Source organism: Aedes aegypti, chromosome 1, assembly GCF_002204515.2.
Source record: "Aedes aegypti strain LVP_AGWG chromosome 1, AaegL5.0 Primary Assembly, whole genome shotgun sequence".
NCBI lineage: Eukaryota > Metazoa > Arthropoda > Insecta > Diptera > Culicidae > Aedes > Aedes aegypti.
Window position 1 is genome coordinate 112684214 of NC_035107.1, and position 17956 is coordinate 112702169.

At 42.0% G+C, this 17956-nt stretch overlaps 1 protein-coding gene across 6 annotated transcripts in view; it reads right to left on the reverse strand.

Moving 5' to 3' along the window:
- Positions 1 to 3740: 3740 nt before the first annotated feature.
- The window catches only part of LOC5571572 (breast carcinoma-amplified sequence 3 homolog), a 68031-nt gene continuing 53815 nt past the window's right edge, over positions 3741 to 17956 (reverse strand). For 2 of the 6 annotated variants that reach the window (XM_021845626.1, XM_021845623.1), the window contains 6 exons: positions 17256 to 17583; positions 15618 to 17193; positions 14936 to 15308; positions 14227 to 14330; positions 13885 to 14049; positions 3741 to 7667 (listed from right to left, as the gene is read on the reverse strand). In XM_021845626.1, coding sequence (XP_021701318.1) covers positions 5302 to 7667; positions 13885 to 14049; positions 14227 to 14330; positions 14936 to 15308; positions 15618 to 17193; positions 17256 to 17567 — 4896 coding nt within the window. In that variant the 5' untranslated portion in view covers positions 17568 to 17583 and the 3' untranslated portion in view covers positions 3741 to 5301. Of the gene's footprint in view, positions 7668 to 13884; positions 14050 to 14181; positions 14331 to 14935; positions 15309 to 15617; positions 17194 to 17255; positions 17584 to 17956 lie in introns of all 6 variants that reach the window. The other 4 variants (XM_021845604.1, XM_001653659.2, XM_021845619.1 and 1 more) reach the window with 3 other exon arrangements.

Below are 17956 nucleotides of genomic sequence, written 5' to 3' on the forward strand. Positions count from 1 at the left end.
CCAAGCCACGACGTCAAAATCATCATAGGAGATCTAAACGCTCAGGTTGGCCAGGAGGAGGAATTCAGACCGACGATTGGAAAGTTCAGCGCCCACCGGCTGACGAACGAAAACGGCCTACGACTAATTGATTTTGCCGCCTCCAAGAATATGGCCATTCGTAGCACCTACTTCCAGCACAGCCTTCCGTACCGATACACCTGGAGATCACCACAGCAGACAGAATCGCAAATCGACCACGTTCTGATTGATGGTCGGCACTTCTCCGACATTATCGACGTCAGGACCTATCGTGGCGCTAACATCGACTCTGACCACTATCTGGTGATGGTCAAACTGCGCCCAAAACTCTCCGTCGTTAACAACGTACGGTACCGACGGCCGCCCCGGTATGACCTAGAGCGGCTCAAGCAACCGGATGTCGCAGCGGCATACGCGCAGCAACTCGAGGCTGCATTACCGGAAGAGGGTGAGCTGGACGAAGCCCCTCTTGAGGACTGCTGGAGAACAGTAAAAGCAGCCATCAACGATGCAGCTGAGAGCAACGTCGGGTACGTGGGACGGAGTCGACGGAACGATTGGTTCGACGAGGAGTGCCAGGAGGTTTTGGAGGAGAAGAATGCAGCGCGGGCGGTCATGCTGCAGCAAGGGACCCGGCAGAACGTGGAACGCTATAAACGGAAACGGCAACAGCAGACCCGCCTCTTTCGGGAGAAAAAACGCCGCCTGGAGGAGACGGAGTGCGAGGAGATGGAACAGCTGTGCCGGTCTCAGGAAACGCGTAGGTTCTATCAGAAGCTCAACGCATCCCGCAACGGCTTCGTGCCGCGAGCCGAGATGTGCAGGGATAAGGATGGGAGCATTCTGACGGACGAGCGTGAGGTGATCGAAAGGTGGAAGCAGCACTTCGACGAGCACCTGAATGGTGCTGAGAGCACAATCAATGAAGGACGGGACAACGGAGGAAATGCCTTCGTCAGTACTGCGGAAGATGGAAACCAACCAGCCCCCACTTTGAGGGAGGTTAAGGATGCCATTCACCAGCTCAAGAACAATAAAGCTGCTGGTAAGGATGGTATCGGAGCTGAACTCATAAAGATGGGTCCGGAAAGGCTGGCCATTTGTCTGCACCGGCTGATAGGCACAATCTGGGAAACAGAACAGCTACCGGAGGAGTGGAAGGAAGGGGTAATCTGCCCCATCTACAAGAAAGGCGACAAGTTAGACTGTGAGAACTTTCGAGCGATCACCATTCTAAATGCGGCCTACAAAGTACTATCCCAGATCATCTTCCGTCGTTTGTCACCCGTAGTAAACGAGTTCGTGGGAAGTTATCAAGCCGGCTTCGTTGACGGCCGATCGACAACGGACCAGATCTTTACTGTACGGCAAATCCTCCAAAAATGTCGTGAATACCAGGTCCCAACGCATCACCTTTTCATCGATTTCAAGGCGGCATACGACAGTATCGACCGCGTAGAGCTATGGAAAATCATGGACGAGAACAGCTTTCCCGGGAAGCTCACGAGACTGATAAGAGCGACGATGGAAGGTGTGCAAAATTGTGTGAAGGTTTCAGGCGAACACTCCAGTTCGTTTGGATCCCACCGGGGACTACGACAAGGTGATGGACTTTCGTGCCTGTTGTTCAATATTGCGCTAGAAGGTGTTATGCGGAGAGCCGGGCTTAACAGCCGGGGTACGATTTTTACGAGATCCAGTCAATTTGTTTGCTTCGCGGATGATATGGACATCGTCGGCCGAACATTTGAAAAGGTGGCAGACCTGTACACCCGCCTGAAACGCGAGGCAGCAAAAGTTGGACTGGTGGTGAATGCGGCCAAGACAAAGTACATGCTAGCTGGTGGGGCCGAGCGCGACAGGGCTCGCCTAGGTAGCAGTGTTACGAAAGACGGGGATACGTTCGAGGTGGTCGACGAGTTCGTCTACCTTGGATCCTTGCTGACGGCTGACAATAACGTTCATAGGAGAAGGTATCGACCGTGATTGTTTTATTTTATTTTGTTTTACGGCTATAGCGGTCATGCGACTCAAAGCTAAAGGGAGTCTATAGAAGCAAATGATGGAAACGAATAGGTGCATAGGCGTCGCAAGGGAGCGACAAGATTGAAAATTTTAATTAGGTGGTGAAAATTGAGCAAGCCATTTTTTTTAAGTCAGTAAGCATCGAAGCGTCCTGTATTTTGCCTAGCTTCTCTACTGGAAAAGGGTTGGCTCAAAGCTTTGAGCTTTGCTACCAACACAGGCAAAATACAGGCCTGTTGGTAGCAAAGCTCAAAGCTTTGAGCCAACCCTTTTCCAGTAGAGAAGCTAGGCAAAATACAGGACGCTTCGATGCTTACTGACTTAAAAAAAATGGCTTGCTCAATTTTCACCACCTAATTAAAATTTTCAATCTTGTCGCTCCCTTGCGACGCCTATGCACCTATTCGTTTCCATCATTTGCTTCTATAGACTCCCTTTAGCTTTGAGTCGCATGACCGCTATAGCCGTAAAACAAAATAAAATAAAACAATCACGGTCGATACCTTCTCCTATGTATGAAAAATTTGGCTAATAAGAAATGCAGTTCTAATAGGATCATGTGGTGACTGGCGGGAAGAGCACACATGATAAAGACAAACCATCTTTGACTGCGTGTTAATTCCCAATATCAGTCATCGATCGATAGAACCGTTCGGTTGATTGCCGTCAGTATAAGAGCACATTGAAGCCTCCTGTATTTTGCCTGTGTTGGTAGCAAAGCTCAAAGCTTTGAGCCAACCCTTTTCCAGTAGAGAAGCTAGGCAAAATACAGGACGCTTCGATGCTTACTGACTTAAAAAAAAATGGCTTGCTCAATTTTCACCACCTAATTAAAATTTTCAATCTTGTCGCTCCCTTGCGACGCCTATGCACCTATTCGTTTCCATCATTTGCTTCTATAGACTCCCTTTAGCTTTGAGTCGCATGACCGCTATAGCCGTAAAACAAAATAAAATAAGACAATAACGTTAGCCATGAAATACGGAGGCGCATCATCAGTGGAAGTCGGGCCTACTATGGCCTCCAGAAGAAGCTGCGGTCAAAAAAGATTCACGCCCGCACCAAATGTACCATGTACAAAACGCTCATAAGGCCGGTAGTCCTCTACGGGCATGAAACGTGGACGATGCTCGAGGAGGACCTGCAAGCACTTGGAGTCTTCGAACGTCGGGTGCTTAGGACGATCTTCGGCGGTGTGCAGGAGAACGGTGTGTGGCGGCGAAGGATGAACCACGAGCTCGCCCAACTCTACGGCGAACCCAGTATCCAGAAGGTGGCCAAAGCTGGAAGGATACGATGGGCAGGGCATGTTGCAAGAATGCCGGACAGCAACCCTGCAAAGATGGTGTTCGCTTCGGATCCGGTTGGTACAAGAAGGCGTGGAGCGCAGCGAGCTAGGTGGGCGGATCAAGTGCGTATCAATTTGGCGAGCGTGGGGCAGAACCGAGGATGGAGAGATGCGGCCACGAACCGAGTATTGTGGCGTGAAATTGTTGATTCAGTGTTATCTGTGTAGATGTTAACTAAATAAATGAAATTAGATAAACTGAACCTGAAACACACGTAATCCAAACGAGTTTGCGTGGGCAGGCTAAAAAGGGCTCAACAATAACAATAAAGAAAAAAGCTCAAATTTTCAAAATTTCCGATTTTGTCATTCAGTATTGTCGTTCTAGTTCCATCATTCTACCATACATGTTGTTCAAAAAAGTCTGCTTCTTTTTCGCACAAAACCAACCGGCATCACCTTGATTTCGGTTCCCGTCAATCCTATTCCCATCCCGTTCTCATGCGCGTTCAGCGTTTCTCAGAATAAGTTAATAAATATTTATTTTGTTTTCTTTTCTTTCTCTAAGTGACTATCAAGTTCCGTTACGAGATTTAAATATCAACAACAATGATGAACGCTTTTTTTCTCATACTCTGTAGGTAGTATGCGTATGTATATGTTGAGTGTGAGGTGAGTGTGAGTGTGATCTGCGATGGTAGTGTGTTACTGTGTTGCGTACGATTGATGAAACTACTTTACTGGAAAAAATAAAGATTTCTCGTTTCATCGACAAAAATAACAGAATTTGTTGATTTTGATAATATTTATCCCGAAAGCTTCCTAAAATATATAGCACTAGATGTCTGCCTTATCTTGGTATTCACATAATTTATTTTCCATATATTTTTTTCTTATTTTTTCAGTCCTTTTTGAGCTCTTATAGTCTAAAACATGTTTCTTTCTTCGACTTTTTACTACTTCTAATTTTAGATTTGCCCTTGTTAAGCTAGAAAACTGACAATTTTTAATGGTGTTTCGCCGAAAACGTAAATTGAAGATTCTGGATTTACACGAACAAAAACATGCCGGAAAATAACATTACTTCAGGGATGTGCGCAGGTCTCTTATTTTAAATGTTTGTGTTCAGATAATACAGCTTTTCCGTATATTTTTTTCTCTCAACAATGCCCTTAAAACGTTTACGTGGTTTTGTTTTGAACGGTTTCCATCTCTATAAAATACTTAAAACATGACTAAAAACTTGTTAACAAAGTTAGTTCGTTTGTAAAATAAAGATTTTTCTAATAAATAACTTATGTATGAACAGTTTGACGTTGCAATACGAAAAAGAGGGGCGGTTGATTCACTAAGAAAGCAATCGATCTAGCAAGCTAAAAACATTGTTTGATTATTTAGAAATTTAGGTTATTGTTGCTGTAAACTTTTACACAGTCGACGATTTTACATGGGTTAAATCCAAGTCATTGTCAAAATAATTCTCAAAAATTCTCAGAAATAAGACAATAGCGCAATTAATATATTTTAATAATTAATCGCATGCTAAATAGATCGCTTTCTACAATGTCAAGTAGTATTTCGGGTGTTAAACATAATAAATACTTTGTCCAGCTGAATTTTGGCTAACTTGTTCTCTTCAACAACATAAAACTAAAAAAGAAATTGTGAGTTTTTCGGAAGTCACCAACATTAAAAAAAACTAAGCTTGGAGTTCTACCGGCAGCCTACTCCGAAAGCTGACATCCATCTTAGAACTCCGGTAACAAGGGAAAAGGGAAAGATTCGCGTGGAAAGTTCTAGAAATAATACAATAAAAATAACACTAGTTTGTAGCAAAGCTGCAGCAGAACAAGATACGACAACAGCAACAACAGTACCAGCAATGATGCAGCAGTCACCAATATCAGCAGTAGTAGCAACCCATTTCTGGTGACCGCCAGCAGCATCATCCGCTGATGCGCTGCTAATTATTTGCGCTTCTTCTTGGACTTCTTCTTGCCGTTGCCATTGCTACCACCATTGCTGGATTGCTTTGCTGTTGTTGCAATCTGCTTGCCGCTATCCTCACTTTGGTTCGCTTCCGTCGTTGGCAGTGCTAACGTTGTTGTTATTGTTGTTGTTGATGATAATGTTGTCTTGGCAGGACTTCCGGCTGCTGCCACGGTGCCGGAAGCGGTCATGGAGCTGCTTAAACTGTCCCCTGGTCCACTGCCGACTACGGTCCCAACCACCGTTGTTGACAGCGACGAGGACGAAGTTTTATTGCTCGAGATCAATGGCTGTAATTCCTCGTCTTCATCTTCGCCTTGCGGAAGCTTACCGTTTACTTTGATTTCTTCTTCTTCTTCCGGGTCATCGTTCGAATTAGAATTCGAAGTATCTTCATCCGATGTCGAGGATGCCGGAAGCTGTGAGCTGTACATTGCACTGTCATCCACCTCTAGCTCTAGGCTTTTGTAGTCTGAATCTTGTCCTTCAACCGAGAGTTGCTGTTTCAGCACTGGTGGTTCCATCATTGACGCAGAAAGGCTACGACTACCTCCCAACACCAGTGAACCACTAGTTTCTCCTATTTCTTTCAGACTCGAGCACATGGCAAACACAATATTCCTGTCCTCCAGTATTGATTTCCCTCTACCGTTAGCTTTCTCTTCCAGCGGACTTTCAAAATTGATCAAGGTCTTCTCCTCACTTTGCTGCTTCATAAGCTGCCGCTCTCTTTTCGCACTTTCGCTAAAACCCAAATCTTCCAACTCGTTACACATCAACGTTTCCAACGGAGGCAGCTCATCCGGGAACTCCAACTCACATTCTGTCGTAATGTTCTCCTCCTTCCACACTGCCCTCAACTTTTCACCCATCACTACTTCAGCACACTTTTCATCTTCTATCACACAGCTTTGCGCGTCGTCATCATCTTTCACACGACTAGATGCTTGAGCATCACCCGATTCGACCGACTTTTCTTCACGTGTTCCCACCATGCTAGAAGCATCAAACGATTCCTGAACGCTAATTTCCTTTCCGGTTATTTTAAGCTCCCCCGGTTCATTCATCTCTCCGAACAATTCCAAATCGTCAATTTTTAATGCTTCTAGTGGTGGAAAGTCGTCGCAGATAGATTTGAGCATTTCGTCGTCTTCCATCGTCGGAATTATCATCGTCGTTGGTAATTCGTGATCTGAATCTTGTTTCGGATTTGGTTCCGTAACCATTTCCGATGGTTTTACCAAAGCTTGCTGTTGCTTATCTTTACGCTTTCGATTGTCTTGCTTGTTTTCTTTCCTATTGCTTCCACCTGTTGCTGGTCCTCCATTGTCGGCCGCGTTCTTCGACGGCTTCGTTTCCACCTTTGATTGTTGCTGTTTAGTTTCTTCCTTCTTCTTGCCGTTATCTTTCTTTTTATTTCGAGGGGCCTTTTCCACCGCAGGTAATTCCAACTCTTCGCCCACAGGATCTACTATTTCGATCACTTCTATTGGTTCTGGCTCTTTCTTTTTCTTCTCATTTCGTGCTGATACTGGTGGTGATTTCTCTTTCTTCCTTCCACCAGTACTTGAAGGGACCTCCGGCTTACGTTCTACTACTTCAACATCTACAAAGTCTCCCGCCATATTTTGATCCGTGGCTTCCGGAATTAACTCGATCATCTCCGGTTCATCTTGCTTTTTACTCTTCTTATTGATTGAGGACAGTTCCTCAAATTTTGCCACCAAACTCTCTTCTTCCTTTTTCTTTGATTTGTTAAAGTGTACCATATTCTTCTCTTCGATAACTGGTACAATTAGGTCGCGGTTATTCAAAGAAGTTGGTTCCATTCCACTGGCTACCAAAGAAGTCAATCGATCCAGAGATGACCCGCGTCGCTCGTGCTCTGCGCCAGGTATGCCATGAACCGTAACTACTGGTCTGAACAACGCTTCGTCACAGTTTTCATGCATGTACACCTCGCAATCCCGGACACCACGGGAATCGATTCCCGATTCCTGCCCTTCCGATTCAACATTACACACTGTGGTTACCGTTCCTAATGGGTTTACCACTTTGGTTATCGTCAACGAACCGGAAGCTCGGCTGCTAGCTGCCGAAGCAGGTCGAGAACAGCTCGTTGGAAGTGACGATGAGTGTTGTTGATCGTGTTGCTGTTGAAGATGCGTTACGTGGTGCTTCAGCAGCTGCCCATGGGATACCGCACCACTTGGCGGTACCGTCGGAAGGGACAGTTTTTGGTCACAGATCGAGTTCAACGAGTGCGTTGACGAGTAGATCGAGGTGGAGGAGCAAGAGGATACCGAAGATAACCCGGCCGGTATGGGTGTGGCGCTCGTGTAGCCTTTGGGTGTGATGAAAGGACCAATCGGGAAAGAAAGAGAAAGAGAAAAGGGGAGAAAAGAGGTCAGTTAGAGCCGCTGGCAAGTGTTTTTCTTTGAATCAACTACTATTTAAACTGTTGGCGCTCTCTCTTTCAATCTCTCTCTCTCAAATGTGGAGGCATGAAATGCTCTACTGAAACCGAACCATGCAAATCCTGTTTCAACACCACTTTTACCGAGAAATGTCTCATCAACGCTATGGTCTCAAGGTGTGCGAACAACTCAATACAGATTAAAAGAAACAGGGAGAAAATGAGCTAAATAGAAAGCATTGCTTTAGTTTGTAAGAGAGAGAAAAATGTGAATAACCTCAGAGACTAATCATTCCTAAGAATTCAAGCAAAAGTAGTGTTGGAACAACTATGTGGTTAAAAAAATCGTACGATATTCTTAATTACAGATTGTGTGCTACAGCAGATGGAAGCTTGCAAATTTGAACGACTTACCAAACGTAAATTAAATTAAATATTGAAGAAAGAACCAAAGCTACTAAAGAAACATAACTTATTAATAAAACGCACACATTCTAGTACAAATACGAGTCGAGATTAAAAGTTCAATTTTCTTTACTCGTCCGCGCCCTACAAAATAATTCGTGTTTTAATTGAAAAGCAACATTATTAGAGCTAAGTATGAAACAACCACCTGCCTTTGGCGTCCTGTTTGCTTTTGTTTGGTTACAGTATGAGAGCTTGTATTTGGGTTTTGGATTTGAACTCTTTTTCTCCCTTTTTCTTCTTGGTCTTGCTTTTTGATTGGACGGTTTTTGAGAAATTTGGAGTTTACTGTACATTAACGAAAATTATCACAATGATCGATAGCGAGCGAGTCGGTATGTGATTGCAAGGTAATCAAGCTAAATTCTCAGTAGGATATTGATATCATGGAATATGTTTCCGACATCCTTTATAATTTTAACGTGATTATCTTGCTGGTGAGTGAGCTTTTAATGATAGCTACGATAGACGCTGTATTTGAATCAGAGTAGTATGTTCAAATAATTTTACTGTTGACAGTGATTATATTGAATGTTGAAGCGAATGTTAGTTATTGCTAGAAATCATAAGCCTAGTTTTTGCTAAAATATGTGAGATCAGTTAAACAAATGTGCAATACATGCACTACCCAACTAAAGTATAGAATCGATCAGCACTCGATATGAGTATTTCAACACCCCATAAGATTAGAATAGCCGGTAAGCACAAGTTGATGTTGTAGTGATTCTGAACTTTTAAGTATTTTTTTATGTAACTCGATTACGCGATTCCATACTTTTGATGAGTAGTATACAGAAAATGCTCTAAATCTACTTAATCTAGTTACACATAGAATGTTTTGTTTTTTGATAGTATAAACAACAACAAAATTACATTGCATTTCAATAGACAAACATTGATACACACTGCTAACACAAGTCGGTTTGGAACAAATTTGCATCATCATTCATAGTTCAACAGTGACATACTCAAGTCAAGTTTCAGGTTTAATCGTGGTCTCATTACTGAATTGGAACAATAAACCACAATATTAAATTAAATTATGAACCACAATAAAACTCAAATTGTCACTAGAGATACAGTCTACTAATAAAATCTCAATTCCTTGCATAAATGAAGAAAAATGGTTGACTTTGTAGTAACCCTGATCATAACAATTCTATTCGAGAATGCTAAATGCTTTGTTATCATCACATACATTCAATGCTTTGCAGATTTTAGATACACTCCTGCACACAGTTTGCGGTAATATAAAACAAACATAAGTATTTTATCCACATCTTTGCGACTACACATCTTTTTGGAACTCTGTATGATTCATACGAAAAGTAATGAATTTAACTTACTTCACAAGGCCAAACATTTTTTTAAATTTTGTTCACCATTTACGGCCAATTTTTTCAACCAATGGGTCTGACCAGAATTTAAAAAAAAAAAACGCTGCACTAGAATTATCTTACCTTCTTTATCTTATATTTTTTGTAGAGCACACTCAAAAATTAGGCCGAAAATTTTGGCAACTGATTAAATTACTGAAAAAAGTAATTCTTTTAAGCCTCATGAAATTATTTCAGAATTCTCACCAGTAAATAATTCAGGGATTCTCCGATTTATAATGAAATCCATTTAGAATTCCTTGAGCATTTCCGGCACATATTCACCAGAATCCTGGAAGAATTCTCCAAAGAGATTTATTGAAAAACTCAAACTAGTGTGAAAAATCACCATAATATATATTACAATAATCCATGAGCCTATCATCAAAGAATAACTCATTAGTTTGTCAAAAGATTTAAAAAAAATACAAATCGTTTTCAGCTATGGCGGCATTCATAAATTACGTAACGCACTAGGAGGAGGGGGGACTATGCTCAAGCGTTACGACTCATACAAAAATTTGAAATTTTTATACAGAAAGCGTAACGGATGGAGTCAAAAATTTTCAATTTCAGCGTTACGTAATTTATGGACGCTGCCTATGTATATTTCTTAAGGTTGTCAAGAAGTTTCTTAAACAATTCTTTCAATATAAACTTCAAAAGGGTCCTATATTTTTTGATAAAATCTTTATCTTATTGCTACTACTTTGGCAAATTTTCCTTGCACTCAGGCAAATGGACAATTCATAAACATAGGAACCCCTTATGAAAATTCGCCACAAGGAATCGGGTTGAAATTCATAAATTTGCCTTATGAAACCAAAATTTGAAAACCATAATAGTTTTCGCGGCAACCTGGAATCGAACCAAGGACCTTGCGATCGATAGGCTCGTGCGTACACCACGCGCCTATCGACGCCTTGATATGGAGTGATGCTAAAACGATACATAAAGCGTTTGTATTGCGATAATCGTTCCATCTTTCATAAGGCAAAATGTATGAATTTTCTCGCAAATAACGACTTAATCAAGAGAAACTTAAAAGTAGATGGAGTACCGTGTAACTTTTAATTCCGCTCCTAAATGCTTATCTTTGACAGATACGCGTATTTCGACTACCACTTGCAGTCTTCTTCAGTGTCAGTTACTCGTATCCACAGTGGATACGAGTAACTGACACTGAAGAAGACTGCAAGTGGTAGTCGAAATACGCGTATCTGTCAAAGATAAGCATTTAGGAGCGGAATTGAAAGGTACACGGTACTCCATCTACTTTTAAGTTTCTCTATTTGAGATTCTGCTCAGAGGGTTCGAACATTCATTAAAGAGACTTAATCAAATTAATCAAATTAAAACATAAAATTTAAAAATTGGTCCAAATTTGAACCTTGACACTTTTGATCATGTATGACGTTCACTTCACCGAAAAATTTCCACTGGGGTTTTACTTTTTGAAAAGTGCTCACACTGGGGTTGTTCCTATCTGACATTTCGGAAAGGACACGGAAAACGAAATACACTCAAAATTAGAGTTTAAACCAAAGGGTGTGGAAAATCTATAAAAAACAGATTTTTTTTGGGCTTAAACCAACGAAAAACATTTGAAAATTGACCAAACGTTATTTCTGGCCTAAACTTGAGCGTTTAGTACTAAAATTGGAACAGGGCTTGACCCAGTGACCCACCGGAATAACTTTGGTCAGAGGAATATTTTCGCGTTCCTCTGTCCATTTCTAGAAACTAGATATGTGTGCCAGTATACTGACAAAAAATCATTTGAATCCATTTAGAATTCGCTTTTGCGGTAAGAGTTTAAGAATTGTTGCTTTCACTCAGGCTTATACGTGTTAATGATTATCTGACAAAATATCTACATAAATCGTTGAATCGTTGGAGAACAATAATAATGTGGTCTTGAACTCATTTCAAACTTTATGTAGGATTTTAGAAAAAAAATCTTTCAAAAATCTTTAGTATTTTACTTGAAAAAATGCCAAAAATAAAAAGTCAAACAGTAGGGCAATACAGAACTTAAAGTTTTGAATCCCATACCGTCGGGAAACCTTACTTTTAATATGAAGTTTGTTGGTAAGCATTCTTGAACACATAAAGATGGATTTCTATGGTAAATAAAGCAAACCCTACTTGCATCAAGTTGACAGAAATCGTTAAATAATACATTGAACAGGCAATATCTTAAAAACATTAACAGCCAATATTTTTGAAAGCGTATTCAACAATCCCAAATTAAGTAAAATACGGTATGTTTTTACATATAAATTTCTAGCTCGCTGAATGGCTGAATTTTGAAGGATTCCGCTCAAACTGTCACATAAGAAATCGAAGGTGCATGAGATATACGTACATGCACTCATTAGGTTGTATTCAATTATGTCTCATAATATTAATGTACATATTGAGTGCAACCTAATGGATCATTAAAATAACCAAAACGGCCGCTATGGAAAGCACAGATTCATCCACCGTAGCCTTGTGTGTCTGACAGAACAGCAATGTTGTCACAATGTTAAATCCCATATACAGTGGCGCCTTTGTGTTGATGATCCATAAGCGCAGATTTGTACAGTAAGGTGGGGCAAAAGTTCTAATAATCAATATTTCCAAAACAAAACATTAAAAATGAAAAAAAAAAAATTCTCAGCGACCCTACAACATATTCGATACAATTTAGCTCAATTTTGATCACGAAATCGGGAAAAAAATCACTGTGCTTCAGTGGGGCAAGAGTTCGAATTTAGTGTTCGCTGGCTAAAACTTAAAATATCGATAATTTTATGACAGGAACACTTTACACCAGCCATAAACTTATGTTCATTGGAAAAAAGCACTCTAAATGTTCATAAAAAAAATTCTCGTAACAAGGTTAATTGTAATAGGGGAAGAGCATCAATTTTCGAACCATCACTAGTTTTCGACCCATTCATACGATTTTGGCCTACTTTGTAAGGAAATCCGAAAATTGTTACAGAATTCTTATGGGTCAAAATTAGAGCTTTTCCCTTATACCTAAAAAGAGCGATTTTTCACAAAACTAAATAAAAACGTGACTTTTATCGCACAATCAGGAAAATTGGATTATAGGCAATTTATATTTTTTTCTGCGAGATAATATACATAATGTTGCCCCACTATGGGCCAAAAATGGTTTCAAAGCATTTATGCTAAAAACTTATACAAATTAAAGTATTCCAATGAATAGTCTAGGAACGTCCTTACATAAAAATTGAATATTATATTTTATTTTGTCCATGCAATGAAAGTTTGACCGAAAATTACAATTCTCACGTCTTAATACAACAAATAGCCAAATCTTTCCCAATTGTCAATCAATTTCTATAATATTTGGAGAGAAAGGTGAAAGTCTACTTGAATAGCATTCGAACCACCATGACATATATAGCATTTGTCTTGAATTGAGCTAGAAATCTTAAAAAAAAAACTTTTGTTCCACTTTACTGTATAGCTCTTTCATGTTCGTATTTTCATTCATTATCGTATTTTGCAGATAGAATCAGTAAAAACTAACGGTATTATTTAATTCTATGGAAACAATGAACAACATCGTTTGCTTAATAAACCAATGATTGAATACAATCGTCCTAAAAGATAGTGTTTTGATGATAATACATTGTACTTGTGGATCAACATAAATTATAGGAAACACACAGCTTTGTTCATTGTTGACCGTATTCACCATATAATAAAGAAACCGATAACGCTTCAAAACCCACGAAAAGGACAGCTGTTATCGTTAAGGTCGAGGGCGATAATAAATTAAACAAGCCAAAATGAAAGTAGCATCAAGCAATTATTATTTACATAAATGGCAACGCAATAAATAAACATCAACAAATTGTTACAGTGTGGTTACAGAATGTAGGGCATCTTGTTTCCACAGCGAGAGAAGCTTATCACCGATTAGAAAGTATAAGGTATTTTCCCAGCACCTATTTGTCTCTCAGTGTCTAGTTTTGTGATTTGCATGAACAATTAGTTAAAGTGGTGGGTGTGAATACTTGTGATTACCAAACTAGGAATGCTACCCTTTTCTACAAGTGTGATCTACTACTCAGGGTACTCTGTTCCATTAATATTCACTACGAACTGAGAAAAAAAATAGGAAATACATAACACAAAAATACGTAATCTAACTAAAAATCATTTTTTGTTAAAACATCACCAAAAAATAAAGAAAGTTAAATGATACAACTGGAACAGGTTCTACTGTACAAAACAAGAATGGGACACAATATCTACTGTATCAAAACCAAGATACCTACCGGTAGTGTCTCGTCCGGAAATCAGTGGCGATTCACGCATGGCATCAGCTAGATCTTCCCGCAGCTGGGACTCCACCGGTCCCAGCGAAGAGAATTCCGAGTCCATGTTCTCGTGATGCCGAAACTCGTTCATATTCATCATTCGAGGACTTTGTTCGTAGCTGCCTGCTCCGTTTCATTCATTTCCAGAGTGCCAATTTCATTTCAAGCAGCGTGGAGGGAAGCGAACGAAAATAGAAAAGAAACAGAATTAGCTTGATCTTACGGTTCGGTTGGTGGAGACGGCTTGCGAATTACTACATGATCCAGATTCAATGAGTATGGGTACCAATGGCCTCATACCTCCAGAGATGGGCATATTCATAGGGTTGGAACGGGCCGGTCGGTTCACCATGTTTCCGGGGCCGATCTCCACCGAATCGGTGTCGATCGACGTCAACGGTGAGCTGGAAAGATTTGTAAAGTATCGAAAATTACCGCATGTTCTACCAACGCCACTATGGGTAAAATCGGACTTATATAGAAGCCGCTGAACTACAATCATGAAAATGCATATCAGATTTAAAAAAATACTCGATGAATCGATTGATACAGGTTGCTTCCTGTGCAGACCTCAGAAAGTGATCTATTTCAAACTTTTTCAGATTTTTTTTTTTGAATAATATCATACAAAAAGGCTGTTTTTCTCTATCAAAACTGGATGTAACTTCATGCTAGCGGAGTTTGTTTTTGTTTGTTTTTCGCACTGACCGAGAATCATTCGGCTGAATTTTTACGACACTTTCATTTACCAGTATTTTAGACGATATTTTACTCAGCTTTGACGAAAAAAGTAATTGTGTAATGAAAAAGCTAAATGAGGCACAAATTTAGAGGAAAATGTGGACAATGAATCGCTTCCTGAAGTCTACACAGGAAGAAACTTGCACTAATCGATTCACTGAGTGTATATTTTTGGAAATGTATTATTTCAAGATTATAATTCAGCGGCTTCTCAATAAGTCCCATTACGGGCCCATTGTGCAATGCCACACATTTTCCGAAGACTTACCCACTCGGTGTATTATATGTTTTGAACATAAACTGCGGTCCCATCCAGAGACGTCGGTGTGGTCCGGCATGCGTAATAATCTCTACCTGCGACAACCATCGATCATCGTGGTCGATGCTACTGGTACTGCCCCGATGGTCACCACTGCCACCACTGGTACCACGATGATGATAATCGAAACTTCCGTAATCGCTGACAGCATCCCCCACGGTATCCTCAAGGAATCGATCCTTCACCAGCCAATTATCCAACGGAAGCGGTGGCTGGATATCACTTGCATTAGCACATTCCTGGCGCTGCAGAGTCCACTGTGCCTTGGCTTCCACTTCCAGCTCGATCGGTGTGTCGTCGCAAACCTTCTCTTTGGGGATGGCTGAAAGATTGAGTGGAGATGGAAACGTGAAATGTGAGCTACGACTCCGTGTACGACTTCCGGTATGAGATTACAATCCATCACAATGACTGTTTCTCTTCATTAAATTTGAAGACTCTATAAACTGTCTGATATTACGCCATATAAATATATATAAATAAATGCTTTTGGATATTCGAAAATTAATAATGATTCCTACCACGTTAAACTCACAGAGAACCGTGTTCTCACTTGACAAAATGAGTTAACTGAATTGAAGAAAAATCTATCAACAGTATTGCAATGTATTGCGTCAAAAACTCAACTTACTGGCTGCATGTTTCGGTTCCAGATCGTACTGAATCAGCGCCCCGTGGGCGGCAATGATGAACAACGAGTCAACTGGCTTCCGCTGAATGCGATGGGCCGGAGTATCCCTAGCCGATCCCGGTGGGTCCAACAGCCAGGAACGCGCCTTCGCAAACGTAGCACAAACTCGAAGCGGCTTCACCAGATCATCCGAAGAGGAAGATGAGTGACGCTGCCGACCATTGCTACCGGCGCTCTTCACGTTCGTACTGTTGTTCGACTGAGATCCGAGAGTGGTCGGTTGTCGTAGCTGCGCTAGCGGTTGCACGATCGTTGGATGTGGAAACGGTGGAATTCGTGGATTGGCGTAAGCGGATGTCGGCGTTTGAGACATAGGATGTTCCAAGTGAGAAACGGGGCTACTGGACCGACCGTCAATGGACAGTCCGGCGGACCGATGAAATCTAGATAATCTATTTACAACGTGAGGTGAACCGTGCGTCCGAACTCCGGCTGGGCCCCCGTAAGGAGTTACCGGAAAGACGTGCGTAGTTCCTCGTAAGGTTGAGATCGCTACCCATCGAGAGTCTAACGAGAATGCTATGTCCTGTACTTTGGCTGTAGTGTCTCCACGATGCAGAATGTACAGATGATGAACCGCTGCCAGCGAGGGACCGCTTGGGTGCGGGTGGATTCGGAAGACATGGAAGTCATGTCCACGTTTATCCGCTGTAATCAAAATCATTCCGGAAGCGTCGAATTGTAATGCTACAATGGCTTCGGAATGAGCCACGAAATGTGCAACGATTGGATCGGTTCCAGTGCTGGTAATCGGAGTTCCCGTTGTGGGGCTTACATCCTTGATCGGATACTTGATATCAAGTATTGTAACAATTCCTGGCTGATTGCCTTCACTTGATACGCTTCCCATTGATCCACCAGAACTACCGCTGATGGAACTAGGTCCCGAATGGCTTCCCCCAGTCAATCCGGCAGCCATTTGTTCACCAAGCTCTCGTAAACCCTTTCCTAAGCTTTTTGCCGCATTCAACACCGTGGCCGTATAACTAGTGACCCCATCCCCATCACAGCCTCCACTAGACCGTTTGGATTGCACCAACTTCTTCTCGGCATACGCAATCCAGCGAGGACCCTGCGCAATCGGATTTGGGTTCAACCCGGGACTTGGATGGCACGTGGTAACCGTTAGCCGATCTTCAAGCGTGCGAGCATCGAAGATAGCAATCCGCTCCGGAAAGCTCACTACCACCGATGATCGATTCGCGAGAATGTCCACTATCGGATTCTTGAACTTGATACTCTTCACGTTCTCGCCGTCCTTCAATGATATGAAGTTGATCGAGCAGTACTGTGACTGATTACCGCTCGACATGCCCCCACTGCTTCCAACGACTCCACTTGAGGCTGAGTCACACAGAGCAATAAGCGGTCGCTTATGGATGAACTGGTCGTTGGGTTCAGTAGCCGATTCGCCATCTCCGAAGGTAGGAGTTGGCAAAACTCGCAAGCACTTCACACTGCCATGACGCCACGAGAGCACCTCAATTGCTTCGCCATTCGCTGGGATGATCCATACCTGGAAAAAAAGAAGCGGGGATATTAAATTATGATTCATATTCATGAAAACTCAAGACTCACCTGAATCCCGTTGACGTAGCCCAGAATCAGCAGGAGTGGTGGAGCGATGCCCCCTTCCAGCTCCCAGTCGTCCCCGAGACAGGGATCGCTGATGTCGGCAGTGCTCTCAAATCGTGCCCATAGGATGTGATCCTTACCATCGCCTTGCGGCGTTTGGGTCTGCAGCGCTACATCGTTGATGAATCCGGCCACACTGTCGATGATCGACCGATCACTAACGGCCTGCGGTGGAACAATCGCCGGCATACAGCGCGCGGCCGTCGCAGATCCACTGCTGCCGGGCGCTGATCGTCGCTGGGAATCGGCGGACATTTTCAGTAGCGATTTCCTACGGCGCACATAGACGTCGGGGGAGAAACAAAGAAAACGTAAGTTTAATGCTATAGCCAGACAAGCCAACTGGTGAACAGCTGATGATAATTGCTGAAACGCGTTCTGCTGTCGAATGACGCGTCGTCGTGAGGCGTATCATCGCTGGAACTTGCACAAACACATGGCCTCTATCGATAGCGCGACTGGGAAGCACGGAGGGAATTAGGGATTAAATGAAAGGTCGGTGACACACTTATCGATATCTTGATTCTGATCACCACATCCGAGATTAACTCAAAAGAGCATTTCAAATGCGTGGTGGTGACGGATCCGAAAGAATTTTGATTGTGTCCACCATTATATAGGTTGTTGTGAAAACAAACACCATA